This window comes from Ostrea edulis, chromosome 6 (genome assembly GCF_947568905.1).
Source record: "Ostrea edulis chromosome 6, xbOstEdul1.1, whole genome shotgun sequence".
Lineage (NCBI taxonomy): Eukaryota > Metazoa > Mollusca > Bivalvia > Ostreida > Ostreidae > Ostrea > Ostrea edulis.
The window spans coordinates 89882652-89905923 of record NC_079169.1 but is presented as its reverse complement, the minus strand read 5'-3'; the positions used below and the strand labels follow the sequence as shown (position 1 = coordinate 89905923).

Sequence of the window (23272 nt, the reverse complement as noted above, 5' to 3'; positions counted from 1 at the left end):
ATTCAATGTCATAAAACACAGCAGTATTGGAAAGGTCTTTTCAGGGGGAACCACCATTAAATGTTAACATTTCCTTTACTAGAGATTTTTTATAGGTGGATCAAAGTTCAATTCTGAGGCATAAAACCCGGGCAAGAGATGGATTAATTCTTGTAGACAACCCTGAGTGACCTAATTCTTACACCTTTTGAATATTGATGGCACTAGAGCATCACACCTAAACAATAACTATGTTGTGTAGGGATGATCAGAAAGTAAACAATACCTGCTAAATGTAAAACCATCCTTTATTTCAGGACACTCATACTCTGAAATCTATAATTAGTGAAATCAGTAATTGATGAAATCAATGTGTACCTACACTTCTCTTGATACAATTGATGTCTGATGGTGAAAAAAGGAACTAGTTTTCCATTCTACTGACCAACAAAATAAGTACATCATGAATCGAAACTGTGACAAAGTAACAACTTGGTGCATCCAGGAAAAGGTTTCTATAGAAATAATGCAGAAACAATGGTCAATCATATACAATGTACAGTACATAAAACTACTCTCCTAATAAAACAACATTTCAGAAGTCCTGCTTACTGCATCATAGTTTGAACATTAATTTTATCCATGCTCTATGTGCATGCCGTAAATTGCAAAGTACATTCTTTAATCCGGGAAAATGCTCACGGCTTCCAGTACATGTACAATGTCGGCTGTTATTGTCTTCTGTTTTAAGAGGATAATGAATGAGGTAATAAAATCTGTGGTTGTTGGTATAGATGTCTGATGACTACACACAGATCCACATTGTTAAGAATGATAACGGGTGTGTTCAATTTGCTGTTTTCTCTGTGAGAGACTCAAGCACTCGTTCTATGGACTCCAAAACCCTAGTCTGATTGGTCAGATCCTCTGGCTGCACTGTCTGAATCAAAAAATACATAGGTAAATTATGTGACTAAAACAAAACAAACTTGGAACCAAACATAAGATGAACACCTAGTGTGATATGTAAACATCAGATGAACACCTAGTGTGAGAAGTAAACATCTAGTGTGATATGTAAACATCTAGTGTGATATGTAAACATCAGATGAACATCTAGTGTGATATGTAAACATCTAGTGTGATATGTAAACATCAGATGAACACCTAGTGTGATATGTAAACATCAGATGAACATCTAGTGTGATATGTAAACATCTAGTGTGATGCTTAAACATAAGATGAACATCTAGTGTGATATGTAAACATCAGATGAACACCTAGTGTCACAAGTAAACATCAGATGAACATCTAGTGTGATATGTAAACATCTAGTGTGATATGTAAACATCTAGTGTGATATGTAAACATCTAGTGTGATATGTAAACATCTAGCATGATATGTAGACATCTAGTGTGATATGTAAACATCTAGTGTGATAAGTAAACATCTAGTGTGATATGTAAACATCTAGTGTGATATGTAAACATCTAGCGTGATATGTAAACATCAGATGAACATCTAGTGTGATATGTAAACATCAGACGAACATCTAGTGTGATATGTAAACATCTAGTGTGATATGTATTGTTCATGTAAAGGAAACCTGACATGAATTAAATTATCATCAAACTGATATGAACTATCATTAAATTGACATGAACTATCATTAAATTGACATGATTTATCATTAAACTGCCATGAACTATCATTAAACTGACATGAACTATCATTAAACTGACATGAATCATCGTTAAACTGACATGATTTATCATTAAACTGACATGATTTATCATTAAACTGACATGAACTATCATTAAACTGACATGAATCATCATTAAACTGCCATGAATCATCGTTAAACTGACATGATTTATCATTAAACTGACATGATTTATCATTAAACCAGTGATTTTTCTACATTTTTACGAGGGTCCTGTGGCTTTCAAATCGGAAAAAATTGTCGACATTTCAGTCAAATTCGGAAAAATCAATTATATTTTAAATAAGTTCAACATTTATATCAAACATTATATCATCTTTATTTTACACATCTAATTTTCTTCAACCTGTTAAAATTTTCAGCTATTCTATCCAAATCATTCCCATAACTCTTTGTTAAGTCTCAAGTATATAATTCACATGGAATGTTTATTTTTTTTTTTTTTTTAAATGTTTTCCTTTCATAAATTTATTATTGGGGAAAATGCAAGCTAAATTGGGGGAAAATGGCAATTTTTAGGAGGGGAAAGGGCCGAAATTCGGACCAAAAATGGGCCTTAAAAAATCACTGTTAAACTGACATGAATCATAATCAAACTGACATGGATTATCATTAAACTGACATGAACTATCATTAAACTGACATAAACTATCATTAAACTGACATGAATCATCGTTAAACTGACATGATTCATCATTAAACTGACATGATTTATCGTTAAACTGACATGAATCATCGTTAAACTGACATGAATCATCGTCAAACTGACATGAATCATCATTAAACTGACATGAAAACAAGGACTCACTGTGTATTTTTCTTTCAGTTGTTGGGCAGCCCATGCGGCGTATTTGATATTACTCTGTTTGTCCTTCCTATTTGAACTAGCAGCTAAGTTACATGATGCCTAAAAACAGACACATCTGAATTATATCAAAACAGACACATCTGAATTATATCAAAACAGACACATCTGAATTATATCAAAACAGACACATCTGAATTACATCGAAGAGAAACAAATGATGTAAACCATCTATTACATGATGCCTAAAAACAGACACATCTGAATTACATCGAAGAGAAACAAATGATGTAAACCATCTATTACAAGATGCCTAAAACAGACACATCTGAATTATATCGAAGAGAAACAAATGATGTAAACCATCTATTACAAGATGCCTAAAACAGACACATCTGAATTATATCGAAGAGAAACAAATGATGTAAACCGTCTATTACAAGATGCCTAAAACAGACACATCTGAATTATATCGAAGAGAAACAAATGATGTAAACCGTCTATTACATGATGCCTAAAACAGACACATCTGAATTATATCGAAGAGAAACAAATGATGTAAACCATCTATTACAAGATGCCTAAAAACAGACACATCTGAATTATATCGAAGAGAAACAAATGATGTAAACCATCTATTACAAGATGCCTAAAAACAGACACATCTGAATTATATCGAAGAGAAACAAATGATGTAAACCGTCTATTACAAGATGGTTTGTAAGAGATAAGGCATAAATTTCATATATGTGTGTGTTGTATTATTTGTTACAAGGTTTGTAGAAGACTTAATATGGTATAAATTTCGTATGTGGCAAGAAAAATATATGAAATTTACTGAATATGTGTAAACCATATTAGGTCAACTATAAACAATGTAAGAAATATATCTTACTGGCTGCCCTTTTTAAATAACAAAATATATGAGAAATAAAACTTGCATGATTTTGAGCAATCCTGTAGGATACACTGACCTGAAACAACTATGATGTCACACACAAGTGATGCGAGAAATTTTGATTGATTGATGTTTTCCGCCACACTCAACAATTTTTCAGTCATCTGGTGGTGCCCAGTTTATATTGGTGGTGCCCAGTTTTTATTGGTGGAAGAGAGAACCCAGATACAATGTACCTGGGAAGAGACCACTGACCTTCCAAGAGTAAACTGGGAAACTTTCTCACTTACCGGCAGGAGCGGGATTCCAACCCACGCCGACAGAGGTGAGAGGCCGTGTGATTTTGAGCGCGATGCTCTAACCACTCAGCCAAAGAGAAATTTTGAAGTGTGTGTATTTGTCTTCAATGTATTGTCATGTTGTAGCCATGTATACATAGAAACATAGCCAAGGTATTGTCCACAGATGGGTTCAGTCACCAGTGGCCTGAGCTGAATGAAGATTCGTACATATATCTACAACGACTTTGTAGCTCATTTAAGCGTGATGATTGCATTAGTTTACCAGAATTAAGATTGGATAACAGTACATGTTATTCATTATATAATGAATATATATTACCAACTGCATTTTGTTTTTAAAATAACATGAATATATGAGAAAAAAATCGCTAAAATGCATCAAAGATGTGAATGGTCGAGTTGCAGTTTGGAAAATTATGCACGCTTGCATTCACGAAGTAAAAACATGCACGTATTTAATATAGTTTACAAGTATGAAGCATTGAATGGCCGCAATAGGTATTTAGTGTGATAATGACCTTGACCTTTGGATTTCAAAAGCAACATGCATCTTGAATGTCATCAGGACTTGAAGTCTGACAAACATGCACCAGCAAGTACATGTATAAAAGTTAGAGGCAAGCTAAAATCTACAGTATATAGAGAAAAAGAGACCTTGACCTTTGACCTTTTGACCTCAAAATAAATGGGAACCTTCCTCTTTTGGATGTGATCAAAATATGCAAGTCTGACAAGACACACTGTATACAGCATCTTTCAAACATCAATAACTTTGATCCCTAGTATATCTAAATGGTCATTTTACAAACTATGAAAACGGGAGTTTACACCTTATTGACAGCAACAACTATGGGTAATTCTTCCTGAACTACTGTATAGGGGAATAATTTCATGGGTTGTAATTTTCGCATTTTTTTTCATTTTAGACACATTTGCAGGTTCATAAATTCGCAGATTCGAATCCATATAAGCCACCCTCTCTTTTTAAACACATTGTGTATTAAAGAATAATACAAAAATTCACAGTTGCTTAAATTCGCGGATTTGTCTAGACCGCGAATATAGCAAAAATTTCCACCATGATTTATTTTCCCCCTATACAGTACATAATCTTGTTCTCCTGTAGTTAGCATCCTTTTTTTCTGGATACAATTTTCTAAAGTTCTATCCTGTTAAAACCATACACAGTTGAATTTAGGTATCTCGAACACCAATATCTCGAATACCATGGATATGTTATATGGATATGCCATTTATTCTTTAAGTATCTCGAATCCTTTGATATCTCAAAGTTTTTTCCTCAGTCCCATCAAGTTCAGATAACAAGGTTTGACTGTACTGGTTACATATACATTTAGTACATGCATATATACAATCTGTACACAATCAAGTCTTACCAGGAAGCAGCCATACAGTGATCGCACGCTATTAGGATTCAGTTTAATGGCCTGTGCAAAGTAGGTCCTGGCAATGGCCATATTGTCTGGGTCACCCATCGTGTATTTAATCTGAAAATGAAAAGCAAGAAAATCTTGACTTTGCCATATGTACATGTAAGACAAGAAAATACATGTAGAATCAAGGTCTGGATAAAATTACAAAATCGGTTTAATTATCAAATGCTGAAAAATCATTTATTTTCATGGGGTATAATTTTCTTGTTTTAAGATAAATATAAGTATGTGTGTTTGTTAAGTATGTGTGTTTGTAGGGGATTTAATTTCAGGGATGAAGAGTTGTCGTCATGCATTGTCATTCTTATGGAACGCCGTTTCTGCCTTATAGTGTAAATCAGCCTTACGTTATGTCGATACATCTTTATATTATGTGGTTACATCATTACGTTATGTCGATACCTCTTTATTTTATGTGGTTACATCATTACGTTATGTGGTTACATAATTACATTATGTCGTTACATCATTATGTTATGTGGTTACATCATTATGTTATGTGGTTACATCATTATGTTCAGGGCCGTAACTGCCGATGAGGCAGACGAGGCAACTGCCTCGTCTGATTTTTTGGCAAAAAAGAAAATAAAATTATATAAATGTTATATTATAGGATATATGTTTAAAATGAAGACAAGCACCTTTGTCTTTGACACCATATTACGATTCTTTACATAGTACAAATGAAACACAAACATGATAAATTGGGATTTAAAAAGTGTCATTTTCAGTCGTAAAGTCAATCGGCGGCCCCCAATCCCCTGCCTCCCCTGATTTAGAACCCTACTTACGGCCCTGATGTTATGTGGTTACATCATTATGTTATGTAGTAACATCATTACGTTATGTCGATACTTCTTTATGTTATGTGGTAACATCATTATGTTATGTGGTTACATCATTATGTTATGTGGTTACATCATTATGTTATGTGGTTACATCATTATGTTATGTGCAAACATCATTATGTTATGATAAACTTTCAAGTGATCGAGATCGAAAGTGATGCAAAATGGCGCGCTTAAATTCAAACGTTGTGTTTTCAGAATTATAACATTGTTTTGCCTGTGCCCTTTTTAAAATTTGTCGTCTTTTCGTTATTTCGAGGCGAAAAGACGACAAAATGAAATTAGCGACTGTATCAATTAAATAACATGAAATAAATGCGAAGAAATTATTTGCCACTTGCATACTGATAGAATGAAATACACAAAGAGCATCGTATACATACAACACATTCAATGCTTGCAAAATACAGTACATACACATAAGTAATGCACATAGCATGCTTACCTAGAAAACGCATTAAATGCAGACAGCTATTTACATGTATGTGTACTTTTAAAATGTTAGATGCTCGTTCTGCTGATAAATCTACGAAACAAAATCATAAATTCCATTTTTATCTCGACAGTTGTGATCCCATTATACAGGGACCTGAAAACCCGTGCCAATAAGTATGTCTCAAGTTGAATCGGGAAATATTAAAGTCGAATATTTTCCCCTTATTCAATGCTTGACCGCTCAAGGTTTTTGCAGTTTTTGATAATGCATGTGCATGTACACAGTGTATGTATTTGGATAAATTGCATGCACAATTCAATATTTACAGATAATCATATACAAGCAAGATTAATAATCGATAACATACATTTTGGGGGTGAAAATACGGGTATGACATGCACAATCCAAAATAGACATTTGATTACACAAAAAATATGTACATGTATATAAGAGGGAATATAGTGCAGTTTTCAAACTTTGTTGTCAGTGACGGATTTAGAGGGGGAGCAGCCCCCCCCCCCCCCCCCTAAATTTTCAAATTTAAGGTAAATCGTGGTATCTTATTTCAGAAAATGTACTAAACGATAAAAGGAGCAATAATTTCTTCCACTCCCGGAGAAATAAATGACAAAATCCTTTGATTTCTTGAATTACTTTATTGGGAGAACTTAATTTTTTCCAAAACCCCCCTAAAATTTGGGTCATTTTATTAATTTCACCTTAGTAGAATGATAGAAAATAGTACAAATGACTTGAAAGGAGAAATATTTCAAGCCCCATAAAATCTGTAAAATCCAGGAGCTGCCGGGGACTTCGCCCCCTGGACCCACTGCCTCACAAAGTGGCTCAATTCCTGGATCCGCCTCTGGTTGTCTCTTCGGGATTGACAATTATTTACCGTCACTTTGCATGTACATGTACATACATGTGAGAGAGAGAGAGAGAGAGAGAGAGAGAGAGAGAGAGAGAGAGAGAGAGAGAGTCCTATTTCAATGTACAATGTCATTCGACAGGAGGAAAGAACATTGATCACTTAGTGTTAGCTTACAAGCATTCATGAATTTCAACTATTGAAAAATTTTGTATTTACAATATAGTGGAAACTTACAAGAGTGACATCGGTGTTCATATTTGAATTCAATTAGAATTTTTTTTTTTAAATTGATAGTTTGGGTTTGGACATAAAAATATTCAATTGTAAAGTACTAAAACTCTCTCAAATTGCACGAAACTCTAAGTTTAACAATTCCTTCTTGAAATTGAGATATAGAGGCACGTAGCATTGTTTTTTAAAGTAGGGGAAGGGTCAGCCGGGGTTCACTTCGCACTTGCATTAAAATTGTTGACAAGCAATAAACTACTTCTGTTCATTCAAATCTCTTTATCTTATAAATCGTAGGAGGGGGGGGGGGGGGGGCAAAGATTAGTTCACTACACGTATTCTTCAATTCAGCACTTCCCGTGGGGATCCGGATTAGAATAGGTACTCAGTAGCCCTTGCTTGACATAATGGGGCAGTCCTTCGGATGACACCGTAAAATCCGAGGTCCCGTGTTACAGCAGGTGTGGCACGAAAAAGATCCCTCCCTGCTCAAAGGTCGTAAGCGCCGAACATAGGCCTAAATTTTGCAGCCCTTCACCGAAAATGGTGACGTCTCCATATTCAGTGAAATATTCTCGAGGGGGACGTTAAACAATATATGTAATTCATCAATCAATTCAGCACTTCAAACATCAACTGCCTTTCATTATTACTTTTAAAAAATGGGGAGGAGGCAGCAAATCAATCGCACTTTGCATGTAGAAAATATGGGATTTGTGTGTTAAAATAACGAAAAAGTAATTGTAAAAAGGGGACAGACTAGGCACCCTGCCAACCCCAACCCCCTGTTTTAACGTGCCTGGTATAACATTCACACAAAAAGATTTCTTCAGTAGAATACAATTATCTGAGCACCATAATTTAATTCTAAATGTTTCCTTCTTTGTATGTGTAATTAATGATTATCCACAACCATCAGCAAATTTCTAACGGGGAAACCTGTACATGTATTTTGTTGTCTTTCGTTTTTTTTTAGAGGCGAAAGTCGCTAATCATCGTTTTGTCGTCTTTTCACCTCGAAATAACTAAAATGGCACAAATCAGTCACCATCCCTAACCCAATTTCATTTTAAAAGTAATCCTGGAAACACACTGTTTGAATCTGTGAATTTTAGCGTGCTATTTTGCATCTGTATCAATCTCGATCACTTGAACGTTTATCATAACATAATGATGTTTGCACATAACATAAAGAAGTATCGGCATAACGTAATGATGTAACCACATAACGTAATGATGTAACCACATAACATAAAGAGGTATCGACATAACATAATGATGTAACCACATAACGTAATGATGTAATCACATAACATAATGATGTAACCACATAACGTAGTAATGTAACCACATAACGTAATGATGTAACCACATAATATAAAGATGAATCGACATAACGTAAGGCTGATTTACACTATAAGGCAGAAAACGGCGTTCCATACATTCTGGTTTTTTGTTCCTTGAGGAAGTGAATTTCTGTGTGTGAAGGATTTAATTTCGGTGTTAAAGAGTTTTTATCATGCATTGTCATTCTGGTTTTTTTTCCTCGAGGATGTAATTTCTGTGTGTGAAGGGCTTAATTTCGGTGTTTAAGAGTTGTTATGTATTGTCATTCCATTTTTTGTGTTCCTCGAAAATATCTTACTTTTACAGTATCCAGCTTTGTGGATAAAACACCCTCCAAAATATCCAATTTTTACAGAATCCAGCTCATTGTGAATAAAACATCCACCAAAATATCCAATCTTTACAGAATCCAGCTCAATTGTGGATAGACAAATATTTGAAGACTTTTGTTTTACTGGAAAAATACAAACCTCTGCAAGTTTTTGATGATAAAGGTGATTGTGTGGGTTTGACATGATAAGTTCCTCAATACAGAAAGCTGCCTTAGTGTAATCTTGTACAGCCAGATAAAGATCACACAGCTCCATCCACGCCTCAAAGTCCGTCATGAATCTGAAAAGAAATTCCCATGATAGACGGTTATCAGTGTTTTGTGGACGCAGGAATTTGTTAATACATGTACTCCTGTATGTGTATGTTCTGGACTGTTACTATATATTTTACATTCCAATCGATACATTTTTCATGAAGTCTCTAAAATCTTCTGTAGCTAGAGGAATAGAAAAGACACATTTACTGTATATAATACATTACTATGATATACTTACAACTTAAGGTATCTGTTTAATTCTTCGATTGCTTCAACAGTTTTGTTCTGAGCTTTTAATATGGCCACTTTCCTTTTCCTAGCAAACTATTCAAAACAAACATGTCTATTAACAAGCTGTAGTTGTGAAGCACTACCTCCAGTCCTACAACACTCCCGTTAAACATCAGCTTGGATATTAGCCCAAAAGGATCATTGATGTGGGAGGAAATCAGATTACCCAGTGGAAACCCACTAGTCTGAGTGGGCGACCACAATACCCTCCCACACGTAACGACTGTTGATCCCGAGGATCGCACTCGGGTCACAATGGACTACTCCGTATAAAAAATAATAGTATCATCAAGGAACCTCAAGCTGAATGAAATTATGAAACACTATGTCTAAAATATGCCCAAGTTCAACTGCTAGAAAGAACCTCCCCACTTTAGTTGTGACATATGGTTCCCGATGATTTAGTAAAACATCAAAGTTTGAATTATGCAATTTACAATGCCCCAAGATGTTCATTAATAGCTTAACTTTGAGGTTTGGTATTCTATTTTACTGAAAAGTTTGTTAACATTAAGAACTATGCCATCTTTTGAAATTGCGTTTGTCTGTTTTTGTTAAATCTCTATAGACTTGCTACTGACTGTCTATGGGAATATGTTGGGTTCTTCAAGTCCATAGAAGGCGAGGTGAAGTCGAGCCTTCTATGGACTTGAGCAACCCGACATATTCCCATAGACAGTTAGTAACAAATCTAATAAGTAATAATATCCAAAAGGCAAGACAGAACAATCTTGTGCTGATGATGAAATTCATAAAAATAAATACAATAAAAATCTACAAAAACTATACATATTCTTTCTACCCCCTTTACCTGCATTAACCTCAAGTAGTAATTCTGTACAGTAGTTTTTAAGGCCGAAGGTGACCATTCAAAACTTAGTTTTCTACCATTATATTCCAGGGGGAAAGGACTGTTCACTCAAGTATGATAGATGAATCAATTTTTCTTTGAAAAGAGGGATGGTAAAAGGGGACCACAAGCTACAGCTAAAGTGGGGAGGTCCTTTAATCTTGATAAATGTCCTTGACCTTTTTTAGTCAGAGCTTTGATCTTATTAACCTTTAAATTTTAATATGAAATCTCCATCTTATATAATTCAAAAGTTTGATATAAACAATGTCCAAGTTGTGGTAAGACAAGGAGGCACTTATTTCTTTAATCTTGGGAGCATAAAAAACTCTCTCTGATGCAAACAAAATAGCCAGACAACTACACCAGCTGGTACCGAAACTAAACAAAGTTTTTACCATGTTAGTTTCATCGTCTTTGATGAGCTCATCATATAACTCTGTGGCTTTATTGTACCTGAAAAATATCAAGCCTGTTCTTACGCTGATGATCAACTCAAGAATGATGGAAAATAAAAAGTCAAAGAAATTTGACAAGCTGTACACATTGATATTAAAGGATTACCTTTCCTGAGCCTCATACGTCATTCCCAATAATCTTTTTACTCTTACAGAGCGTGGAAACTTGGCTTTAAGAAGTTCTATACAAGTCTGGAATAAAAAAAGATCCATTGATTACCCATGCTAACACTGTGCAACACAAGCCCTCCAAACGTTTGGGTAACCTTGATACGCATCAAGGAGACCCTGATGTTCAGAAGGCCTGTGCTACCCACCATAAACATACGTATAATGTAAACATTTCTTGTCATAAAATAGAATTCCCATTTACAGAAATTAACATACCAACAAAGGCAGTGGTATCTCTTGTACAGTAAAAGTTTAAAACCTGACATAAATTTTCACTTGATCTCACAATCAAATGGACAATGAAGTGTGTTTTAAAATTCTAAAAACTTCTGATAAGATTTGAAAAACCTTCATCTAAATCTCGTGATAAAATATGAATATTTGTCCTTAATTTTTTTTTCTTTTGTGGAAATTGCATGGATGATTTACCTCTGAGATATCAATTCTACAACAATCAAGAGCAGCAACACAGACTTGTTCATACACTGTCCATACTGAAAACAAACAATAACACAGACACTTAACACTCAATGTTTAAAAGCCATGTTTCTGTTCTACTTAAGTATTTTAAAACATTTAAATACTACTTTAAAAATTATGATTTCTGTTATGCATACATTCTTCTCCCAGTTTGTTTCTTTCGGACATGAGAACATCCTCCCAAAGGGACACAACTGTTTGCCCATCCCGAATTTGGTCCTCTCTCATTCTCCTGAGGTGATTTCTGGCCTCTGTAAATGTAAATATATAAAACTGAGAGTTTACACACAGATACCTAGACACTCTGTAAATGTAAATATATAAAACTGAGAGTCCACACACTGATACCTAGACACTCTGTAAATGTAGATATATAAAACTGAGAGTTTACACACAGATACCTAGACACTCTGTAAATGTAAATATATAAAACTGAGAGTCCACACACAGATACCTAGACACTCTGTAAATGTAAATATATAAAACTGAGAGTTTACACACTGATACCTAGACACTCTGTAAATGTAAATATATAAAACTGAGAGTTCACACACTGATACCTAGACACTCTGTAAATGTAAATATATAAAACTGAGAGTTCACACACTGATACCTAGACACTCTGTAAATGTAAATATATAAAACTGAGAGTCCACACACTGATACCTAGACACTCTGTAAATGTAAATATATAAAACTGAGAGTTTACACACAGATACCTAGACACTCTGTAAATGTAAATATATAAAACTGAGACTTCACACACTGATACCTAGACACTCTGTAAATGTAAATATATAAAACTGAGAGTTTACACACTGATACCTAGACACTCTGTAAATGTAAATATATAAAACTGAGAGTTCACACACTGATACCTAGACACTCTGTAAATGTAAATATATAAAACTGAGAGTTCACACACAGATACCTAGACACTCTGTAAATGTAAATATATAAAACTGAGAGTTTACACACAGATACCTAGACACTCTGTAAATGTAAATATATAAAACTGAGAGTTCACACACTGATACCTAGACACTCTGTAAATGTAAATATATAAAACTGAGAGTTTACACACTGATACCTAGACACTCTGTAAATGTAAATATATAAAACTGAGAGTTCACACACTGATACCTAGACACTCTGTAAATGTAAATATATACAAGAGGCCCAGGGGCCTTATAGGTCACCTGAGTATCATGTAACAACCTTCCAATGTTTGAATTAGGTTTGTGTTTAAATATAAGAATTTTACTTTTGGATGGAAGAAACATTGAACAGCTATGTGGTCAGCCCCGCCTTTGCACCAGAACCCCTGACCCAGGGGCCATAAATTTCAGTTTTGAAAGAAGCATCCTTGATCATCCTTATCATACTATTAGTTTGTCTACTTAATACCCAGCAGCAGAGGAGAAGATTTTCAAAGAAATAAAATGCATTTTCACTATATGATCAATAGGGCCCCACCCTAATACCAGAACTCCTGACCCCGGGGCCATGAATTTCACAATTTTGAAAGAGGCATCCTTGCTCATCATAACCATGCTATTGGTTTGTCTACTTAATACCCAAGGACAGAGAAGAAGATTTTCAAAGAAATAATGCATTTTCACTATATGACTTATAGAGCCCCACCCTAGCACCAGAACCCCTGATCCAGGGGCCATGAATTTCACAATTTTTAACAAGAGGTACTGTGAGCAATGCTCACTAAGAATACCCCCCGCTTACCCCAATCTCCCAAAGGGTGTTGGTAATAGGTATAAACTACCTCTTTTCTGAGTGTTGCTACTTCGATGTCCAGTGCGCATGACCTTTGACCTTTTGACCCCAAAATCGATAGGGAACATCTTCATTCCATGGGTAGTCCATATGTATGATATGGTGACTGTAGGTGGAAAGGATAACGCTTTAGAGCCCGGAAACCATATTGCTACTTCAATGTCCAGTGTGCGTGACCTTTGACCTTTTGACCCCAAAATCGATAGGGATCATCTTCATCCCATGGGTAGTCCATATATATGATATGGTGACTGTAGGTGGAAAGCATAACGCTTTAGAGCCCGGAAACCATATTGCTACTTCAATGTCCAGTGCGCTTGACCTTTGGACCTCAAAATCGATAGGGAACATCTTCATCCCAGTGTGCTTGACCTTTGACCTTTTAACCCCAAAATCGATAGGGAACATCTTCATCCCATGGGTAGTCCATATATATGATATGGTGACGGTAGGTGGAAAGGATAATGCTTTAGAGCCCAGAAACCATTGCGTCTACAGACGGACGGACGGACAGACGGACAACCCGATTCCAGTATACCCCCCACAACTTGTTGCGGGGGGTATAAAGAGGCATCCTTGCTCATCATTACCATGCTATTAGTTTGTCTACTTAATACCCAGAGACAGAGAAGAAGATTTTCAAAGAATTTCTACATTTTCACTATATGACCAATAGAGCCCCACCCTAACACAAGAACCCCTGCCCCAGGGGCCATGAATTTCACAATTTTGGTAGAGGGCTCAACGCTCATTATAATTATGCCCACAGTTTGGCTTCTTGATGTCCAGGAGTAAAGAAGAAGATTTTTTAAAATTACACTCATTTTGATGGTTTTTGCCCCAACCCTCAGGCCCCAGGGGGGCAGGGACCACGAATTTCACAATTTTTGTTCCCCTCCACCCACAGATGCTATATGCCAAAATTGGTTGAAATTGGTTCAGGGGTTTCAGAGAAGAAGCTGAAAATGTTCAAATGTTAACGCACGACGATGGACAAAAACAGATAGCAATAGGTCACCTGAATGAATTCAGGTGACCTAAAAACTGAGAGTCCACACACTGATACTGATACCTAGACACTCTGTAAATGTAAATATATAAAACTGAGAGTTTACACACAGATACCTAGACACTCTGTAAATGTAAATATATAAAACTGAGAGTTCACACACTGATACCTATACACTCTGTAAATGTAAATATATAAAACTGAGAGTCCACACACAGATACCTAGACACTCTGTAAATGTAAATATATAAAACTGAGAGTTTACACACTGATACCTAGACACTCTGTAAATGTAAATATATAAAACTGAGAGTTTACACACAGATACCTAGACACTCTGTAAATGTAAATATATAAAACTGAGAGTTCACACACTGATACCTATACACTCTGTAAATGTAAATATATAAAACTGAGAGTCCACACACAGATACCTAGACACTCTGTAAATGTAAATATATAAAACTGAGAGTTTACACACAGATACCTAGACACTCTGTAAATGTAAATATATAAAACTGAGAGTCCACACACAGATACCTAGACACTCTGTAAATGTAAATATATAAAACTGAGAGTCCACACACAGATACCTAGACACTCTGTAAATGTAAATATATAAAACTGAGAGTCCACACACAGATACCTAGACACTCTGTAAATGTAAATATATAAAACTGAGAGTTTACACACTGATACCTAGACACTCTGTAAATGTAAATATATAAAACTGAGAGTTTACACACAGATACCTAGACACTCTGTAAATGTAAATATATAAAACTGAGAGTCCACACACTGATACCTAGACACTCTGTAAATGTAAATATATAAAACTGAGAGTTTACACACTGATACCTAGACACTCTGTAAATGTAAATATATAAAACTAAGAGTTCACACACTGATACCTAGACACTCTGTAAATGTAAATATATAAAACTGAGACTTCACACACTGATACCTAGACACTCTGTAAATGTAAATATATAAAACTGAGACTTCACACACTGATACCTAGACACTCTGTAAATGTAAATATATAAAACTGAGAGTTTACACACTGATACCTAGACACTCTGTAAATGTAAATATATAAAACTGAGAGTTCACACACTGATACCTAGACACTCTGTAAATGTAAATATATAAAACTGAGAGTTTACACACAGATACCTAGACACTCTGTAAATGTAAATATATAAAACTGAGAGTTTACACACTGATACCTAGACACTCTGTAAATGTAAATATATAAAACTGAGAGTTTACACACAGATACCTAGACACTCTGTAAATGTAAATATATAAAACTGAGAGTTCACACACTGATACCTAGACACTCTGTAAATGTAAATATATAAAACTGAGAGTTCACACACAGATACCTAGACACTCTGTAAATGTAAATATATAAAACTGAGAGTCCACACACTGATACCTAGACACTCTGTAAATGTAAATATATAAAACTGAGAGTCCACACACAGATACCTAGACACTCTGTAAATGTAAATATATAAAACTGAGAGTCCACACACAGATACCTAGACACTCTGTAAATGTAAATATATAAAACTGAGAGTCCACACACAGATACCTAGACACTCTGTAAATGTAAATATATAAAACTGAGAGTCCACACACAGATACCTAGACACTCTGTAAATGTAAATATATAAAACTGAGAGTTCACACACAGATACCGATACATAGAAACTCTGAAGACATTTTGTGCAGGTGTAGGACATTTCAAAATCATGACATTTTGCCTATGATTTCCTTTAGAAATATAATTTGTTTCAAATGAACCTATTACTCATCATAGAAGATAAACTATGCTATCTGCAATTATCATACACAAGGTTTTGACACAATCTATATGCAAACTGGTATATTTTTAAAATATAATAGATACTATTTTTCACCATTTTGGATCTCGTCTACCCAAGTTCACATCATTCTTAGATGTTACATAAAATCCGTAAAATCATGTAAACAGGCTGTCCAGCACCCTTGGACAAAAAATAAGGGCAAATTTTAGGGGTAAAATTTTAAAAAATTAGGGCTAAAATTAGGAATTTTTAACCAAATTGCGGAAGTTTTAATTATTTAAAAGGACTTACCTTGTCAAATTTGACAATAAAGAAACTCACATGACACACAAATAAGATGTAAGTACAGGAAGGGCGTATTCCAGTGTTCCATGGTCTCAGCTATTATTGGCTATAACCTAAAATCTCAACTCTTTATCACAAAGTCACAACCAATAAACAAGCTTGACACATGGATCCACAGGTCAACTGCCTTTCACTGCATCAGTATTATCTGAATGAGAACTGCAATCTACGTTAATAACACACATTTTGTATGAATGCATTTTGATTTTTCAAGACTGATAAAAAAGTAGGAATTGACATGAAAAATAAGGGCTTTTTTAGGATTTCCCCTTGAATTTTACATTTTTTTAGGAATTTTAGCAAAACTGAAAAAAATTAGGAATTTTTAGGAATTTTAGGGCCGCTGGACAGCCTGTGTAAACTATATTTTCTCAATCCTATTTTAGAGTCAATCCTCGGTTATACCAGATCTCCTATGCTTGTAAATATGGAACTTTCAGGGTGTGCCAGAACGACCAATTAGAACTGACATTTAAACACTGCAGTCACATGATAGTAACCAATTGCAGGGCAAAGTCGACATCGATTCGATAGCAGACGGTCTGTAAAAAGAGGAAAAACATTGACAATCCTAGTCACTATTGGTGCTCAGTATCTGGGTAATTCTCCATTCCTTATCCATGTCAGCATAATCGTCTTTCATTTCTACATCCTCAAGATTTATTTCCCTCACCAACTCACGTAATTTGATCAAATGCATTTTCCTATAAATGGTTGAAAAGATAGCATTTTAATGAAGGAACTTGACTGCAGTTGAAGTCTTCCATGCTTGTTTAACAAGTTGTTATTGTAACCTGAAAGAGACATATGCCCTACAATTACGTTCGCAATTCGCGATAAGAGTCGGAGTGGATCTGCATCTCGAAAGTCCCGCATTTGATAAACACCATTGCTAGATACAACATCACAATGCACTTCTTACATCAATTGCATTATATTTCCTGCGTTCAGTGAAAAGGAGGATCAATGTCTAAAGTTGCATGACAAAAGAATTAAGATGTTTTTACTGCTGTTCGTGCACATCCAGATAACTTGGGGATTTTTATTCATTTATGTATATATACTAATACCAATACTTTTTGCTTCGCCCTCAAACACGGTCATGTCTTAAGACATATCATGATATTTAACTTATTATTAATAGTATACTATATATATATCAGTTTGCATATAGATTGTGTCAAAACTGTTAACATCAACGAAAACAAACTTGAAAGATTTCAGTTTTAATACCGCATATTGAGTGCAATTCAGAGGCATCACTAAACGTAACACGTGACTTTGAGAGCCACAATGCGACTAAATTCAACGTGCTTTGATTAATTCTGTCTTCATAATACTTGTCTACTGCCTGTCACTCGGCCTAGTGACAAAGTAGCTAGTGTCGGTGTCAAAGCAGCTGTACAATTCCAATTTTTTCCCTCGAGATAGAAAACGTACGTTTTGCATTCCCCCTAAAAATGCATATATCCTCCTCGTAAATACGAGGGTGAATATTATCCCCTAAAACTAAAATTCCAGCAAAAAACACTATATCATGATTATTCACCTTCCCAGGATGTGTGACGCGCCATGTTGAATTGTCTGGTTCTCGACCCAAGAAAAACTTTCATCGGAAATAATTCTTACCGGTTCTGGTTTTTTCATTTAGTCATTTCCTGTTTACAAGTCATGCGCAGTGTTCTGTTGTCATAGAAGCAACTAAACTTATCTTGCACTAAAACACTGTTGTTGGAATCAGGTTTACAGAAGGAAAAAAAATGATTCCTCCCAACGCATCCCTTGTGAAATATGACAACCCAGTTCTTGTCAGCCGGAATACAGATAAAAAGACACCAAGGGTAAGTTTCACTGTCGGCAATTAATGAATTTGCAGAAGAAAGATCTACTAGTAAGTAAATTTCATTTGACGTCGACACTATCTATAGCACATTCAATAAATCAACACAAGCTCTGTGGATTTTTTTAACCGAATATCACATTCATCAAGGACAAAAGACACATAGCATGCATATATACACAAACATATCACAGATCTACAAAAAACATTTCATCCTTATATATACAGATAAGAAATGCTTAAGCCTCAAGATTAAACGGGAAAATAAACACAAAGCAAAAGTGGATGTTGCTTAAAAACAGCAACAAATTTCAAAAAATTAAGCCACAAACTTAGGCACTGGGGTCAACAATTCAGGCAAATTGGGACATTTGCGGGTATGTCCTTTTCCCTGATTTATTGGTAATGTTGTTGACTAAGAAAAGAATAGTGCTAGCTGTTACCAGATATATAGGCTATATGGAATGGCTGGTGCAATATAATTATATATTGATGTAATGTTTTGTATGTACCATGCCAAAATAGTAGTAGGGATGTGCAGACATGTAGTGCAAGTACGAGCCATGTGAAAAAAGTAACTACAAAACAATCTACTGACTTACCAACTGACAGCTCATTTGCGCACTTAATAGATGTCATACTGTTGGCTTGATATAGAGCGTCTCACATACTAATGAAAGGAAATCACTCTAGAAGCTATGAATTAATATATCATAATTTATTTGGGGAAGGGGGGAGGTCATAATCACATATATCAATTACGAATTAACAAACTGGATAAAGTTAAAGTAGAAAAAGTTCATGTGAAATTTGGAAATTTAAATAAAATTAACATTGTAGGCAAGAGCACTTAAAGTAAGCCCAGGACCATCACAAGGAACAGGCCCAGTACCAAATCCCCCAGGAAAACAGAAACTCTCACCTGTTGATGCCAAAGCTGCTCAGCAAACAGATGAAATTCTTAATTCAATTCTTCCACCAAGGTAATCTGATGTAGCATTTAAAAGGGACTATTTGTCAGAATTGTAAAAGTAATCAACATAAAATCATATTCAAGTGATACTTAGGAAGAGTGACTGCATGGATAACCAGGATTAAGACTTCCAATCATTTTATCATGTTGTTACAGGGAATGGCAAGAATCGGGACAGTTGTGGGTACAGCAAGTGTCTAGTACTCCAGCCACCCGTTTAGATGTTGTCAATCTTCAGGAGGAGCTTGACAGACGGTTACAGCAGAGACAGGCCAGGGAAACAGGAATCTGCCCCGTCAGACGAGAACTATATTCACAGTGCTTTGGTTAGTGACATATTGTGCATACTTAAATTTGGTCTAAATTAAAGGACTGGGAATAAATTTCTTTTTAAAAGCATTTTTGAAATTCAAATTTAGTAAATCATTTGAAAATGCAATGTTTTAAATAAGAGAAAAAACATAGTGTAAGAAACAAAGATTGAGTAATGTAATGTTTATATTTTTAAAAAAGATAAAACATGGGAAAAGTTACATGCATAGACAGAAGTTTTGCAGATTAAATTGATTGTAGATGAACTTATCCGCCAAGTCACCATCAACTGTGCAGAGAGGGGTTTATTGCTTCTACGAGTCCGAGATGAAATCAGAATGACAATTGCAGCATACCAGACCTTATATGAAAGTAGTGTGGCCTTTGGAATGAGGAAAGCTTTGTGGGCAGAACAGGGAAAAGCTGACATGGAGAAGAAGGTATGTCAATCAAAGGGGTCAACTGTTCCAGAAAAGTGTTGATCATCCTTAATCTATACCAGAATAGTGTTTACAGACTGCACATGCAGTGCAGCACAAAACACTAGCATGGTGTTCTGTCAAACTTGCCTGTTTTGAGTTGTATATAGTCCAATTGGTAAAGCTGAAATGCTTACTGTATACAGGGTTATATTTGCCCTGTTTTATTTTTGCCTTTTTGTAAAAAAATTTCAACAAAGGGAGATTGCAATCCACATGCCCCACCCCTTTCCTCTAGATCTACCACTGAATTCTTTTTTTTTTTCTGGCAAAATACAACTTCAGTTATGACCTAGTCAATTAGAAGTGTATTTTCTGTATAAACTGTATGTATAAGTATTTATACAATGAATATCATGATTTATTACAGATTTCAGATCTCGAACAAGAAAAACGTGACTTAGAAAAGCAGGTCAATGAACTGAAGGGAAAATGTGAGCAAATTGAAAAACGCGCACAGGAACAGAGAATGGTGGAGGAGAAGAAACACACGGAGGAAATGCAGTTTTTGAAAAGGACAAACCAACAGCTCAAGGTATCATGCAGTATTTGTCATCTTTTGTCTCAAAAGTATGTGGTGTATTTTGAATTTTTTATACAGAGCTGGCTCAATCAATATACATGTATATCATTTAACATTTTTAATTCATGTATCAATCAATCTTAAAGCTTTATGGTTGACAGATGATAAAAAGTTATGAATTTATATACTGTTCAATGATATATCATTTCACTCAAGCAAATCAAATGATTTCTGATTACCAAGAGATATGGTAACATCTGCTGTACAATGTCTTTATATTTTTGTGCAAATTGAATTCTAGACTCAAATGAGTATGATTATGGGAGATGAAAATGAGGAGGTATAAAGTTGTAAGTTGGAGGTAGCACTTAAATCATGTTGTTGATTGCATGGAAAATGATTTTATGTTTCTGTCATGAAATGACAAGGAAGAATTTTTCAAACACATAGCTGTGCTAGTTGAAGAATTTGTCAAAGAATATGAACAAATTAAGATATTCTTGGTGTATATATAAGTTTCACTGATAGAGTATTTCTAAGGCTTGTAGACACATTAGCGATTTTATTTAAATGTACAATGTATTTTGCTTGACAATGCATGATCAACATTTTTGTTTGTCAAGACAGTAGTATAGTCATTTTTAAATGGTCACCATTTTCTGGTCTAACCACTGGATCCACACTGTTTTCTAATAATAAAAGTACATTAATTGACTTTTATGGTCAAAAGAATGCTTAAATTGAAACAATTTGAAAGAGGGGTCAAATGTTGACACTAGGGGGAAATTTAATGATCGTTTGGGTTTTTCTTTTGATTATATATATATTTGAAAGTAGATAAGAAAAAATTAACAAAATCACTCTGATTATATCTTCCCTTTTTCCTAATTTTATTTCATTTTCTACTATAATTCTTTTTATAATACATGTATATATACATGTAATGTATATATACTTGTATAAACATAAGAACTTGAACTTAAACTACAAATAAATCTGTGGTTTTTATGTTGTTTTTTGGTGTCATGTTGATTTCATGCTGTTATTTTCATTTTCAGACTCAGCTGGAAGGTATCATTGCTCCAAAGAAGTAACAGGATGATCAGAAATGTTGACTCGAAATTTCTGTCTTTTTTCTTCATCAATTTGAAAAATTGCATTTACCACCACAAATAGTTTCCTCTGCTATTAAGATGATTGTTACTTTATTGAAATATAACATCCCAGGATACTTGACTGCAAGAATAAAACAAAAGAATATCTCTGATGAAAAATATTCGAAAATGTTGATATGTGTGAAAAAGCTAGCACACATCTCGAAAACTTTCAGATATTTTTATCTGATATTGTATGTCCTGTATATATTTTGAAGAGACAATGTACCGTATGTAAAACTCGTATATATACATATGATTCCATTTTGTGTTACTTACATTAAAAAATGAATAAATAATTGTGTTGCTGGTTTACTTATTGAATTTTAATTGAAGTCACAGCTTTGTTGTATTAGCTTGTATGAGTGTTAATCATTTGTCAATTATTTTTCTTTTAGTTGACAAACACAAGATTTTACTGATGATATAAGACAATAGAACGGAGCACTAATTATAACTCTAATGATTGAAGATATCATTAATTATTTAAAGATACCATTAATTCAATTATTGATGGCAATAATTTAATTGATGTGCACATCAAATCAATTACCGCTCTTATCGATTTAATTGATGCATGTACATTTATCAATTGGTGGAATTGCAATCTAATTAAAATTAGATGTAGCGAGTATGTGAGCGGATCTAACATCGAATTTCAATTAGATTGGTGGAATTGTTGCTTGCAAAATTTAGAGCTGGGTATGAAGGATTTGATGATCTCTTGATATCTTTAATTATGTATAACAATTTTTGTGATTTAAGAAATTAATCAATTCTTATGAAGACAGCAGTATGTGTTAAATTGAAGATAGTTGCTGTATCTAAAAGAAATATTGCCGTATGGTACTTGTATCACTTAATCAAAAATATTGAAGAGAGCAACATTATTGAGTTTGGGCGAAAATGACCATATATATCTATTATCAAATCAACCAAAGGGTGAGGGGGTGAGCCCGCTCCCCCGATCCGCCACTCTGGATCTAGTCAATGGGTAAATTTACTTTACCGACCTCTTCAAAAAAGGATTGGTTCACGGGGTTTTTTTGGGGGGGTGGGGGTAGGGGTAATATTTTTCATTTTTGATGTTAAAAAATAAAAATACAACTCATTTCAGGTTGACAACCAAAATTTGGACCTTCTGAATGTAAGGATAAGAGCAATATTTTAGCCTTAACTGTGTTATGCAAATAAAGATGAGTCTTTTTATGTTTGCATACAAACCAGCGAAATGTTCATTTTGTAATTAATTAAAAGCATCTTAATTTTGTACAGTC

The 23272-nt window shown here is 34.6% G+C and overlaps 2 protein-coding genes across 5 annotated transcripts; one reads left to right on the top strand and one right to left on the bottom strand.

Annotated features, from left to right (window-relative positions):
* Positions 1-269: 269 nt before the first annotated feature.
* On the bottom strand, positions 270-19208 carry LOC125645884 (ER membrane protein complex subunit 2-like). Of its 3 annotated transcripts, none has more exons than XM_056142595.1 (10): positions 19157-19208; positions 11872-11985; positions 11684-11748; positions 11190-11275; positions 11024-11081; positions 9723-9808; positions 9366-9507; positions 5106-5216; positions 2512-2610; positions 270-919 (listed from the first exon to the last, which is right to left on the bottom strand). In XM_056142595.1, the coding sequence occupies exons 1-10, from the start codon at positions 19191-19193 to the stop codon at positions 827-829; spliced, it is 891 nt and encodes a 296-aa protein (XP_055998570.1). In that variant the 5' UTR covers positions 19194-19208; the 3' UTR covers positions 270-826. The 3 variants fall into 3 exon arrangements, with proteins under 3 accessions (XP_055998570.1, XP_055998569.1, XP_055998568.1); XM_056142594.1 differs by lacking the exon at positions 19157-19208 and adding an exon at positions 18264-18390; XM_056142593.1 differs by lacking the exon at positions 19157-19208 and adding an exon at positions 18264-18391 and having other exon boundaries at positions 270-2610.
* On the top strand, positions 18416-22294 carry LOC125645885 (33 kDa inner dynein arm light chain, axonemal-like). 2 transcript variants are annotated; one of them, XM_056142597.1, is made up of 6 exons: positions 18416-18555; positions 19395-19537; positions 19684-19853; positions 20101-20279; positions 20689-20853; positions 21900-22294. In XM_056142597.1, the coding sequence occupies exons 1-6, from the start codon at positions 18475-18477 to the stop codon at positions 21933-21935; spliced, it is 774 nt and encodes a 257-aa protein (XP_055998572.1). In that variant the 5' UTR covers positions 18416-18474; the 3' UTR covers positions 21936-22294. The 2 variants fall into 2 exon arrangements, with proteins under 2 accessions (XP_055998572.1, XP_055998571.1); XM_056142596.1 differs by having other exon boundaries at positions 20689-22294.
* The last annotated feature ends 978 nt before the right edge of the window (positions 22295-23272 follow it).

What these genes read in the sequence shown, in the direction of transcription:
- LOC125645884 (XM_056142593.1), bottom strand. Translation starts at nt 18,327, where the DNA reads ATGAAAGTTTTTCTTGGGTCGAGAACCAGACAATTCAACATGGCGCGT. An exon ending in GTAGAATTGATATCTCAGAG is followed by an intron (nt 11,276 to 11,683) that starts GTAAATCATCCA and finishes TTTTTATTCCAG; the next exon opens with ACTTGTATAGAACTTCTTAA. An exon ending in ATCATCAAAAACTTGCAGAG is followed by an intron (nt 5,217 to 9,365) that starts GTTTGTATTTTT and finishes TTTCATTTTCAG; the next exon opens with ATTAAATACACGATGGGTGA.
- LOC125645885 (XM_056142596.1), top strand. Translation starts at nt 18,475, where the DNA reads ATGATTCCTCCCAACGCATCCCTTGTGAAATATGACAACCCAGTTCTT. An exon ending in ACTATATTCACAGTGCTTTG is followed by an intron (nt 19,854 to 20,100) that starts GTTAGTGACATA and finishes AATTGATTGTAG; the next exon opens with ATGAACTTATCCGCCAAGTC. An exon ending in AAGCTGACATGGAGAAGAAG is followed by an intron (nt 20,280 to 20,688) that starts GTATGTCAATCA and finishes GATTTATTACAG; the next exon opens with ATTTCAGATCTCGAACAAGA.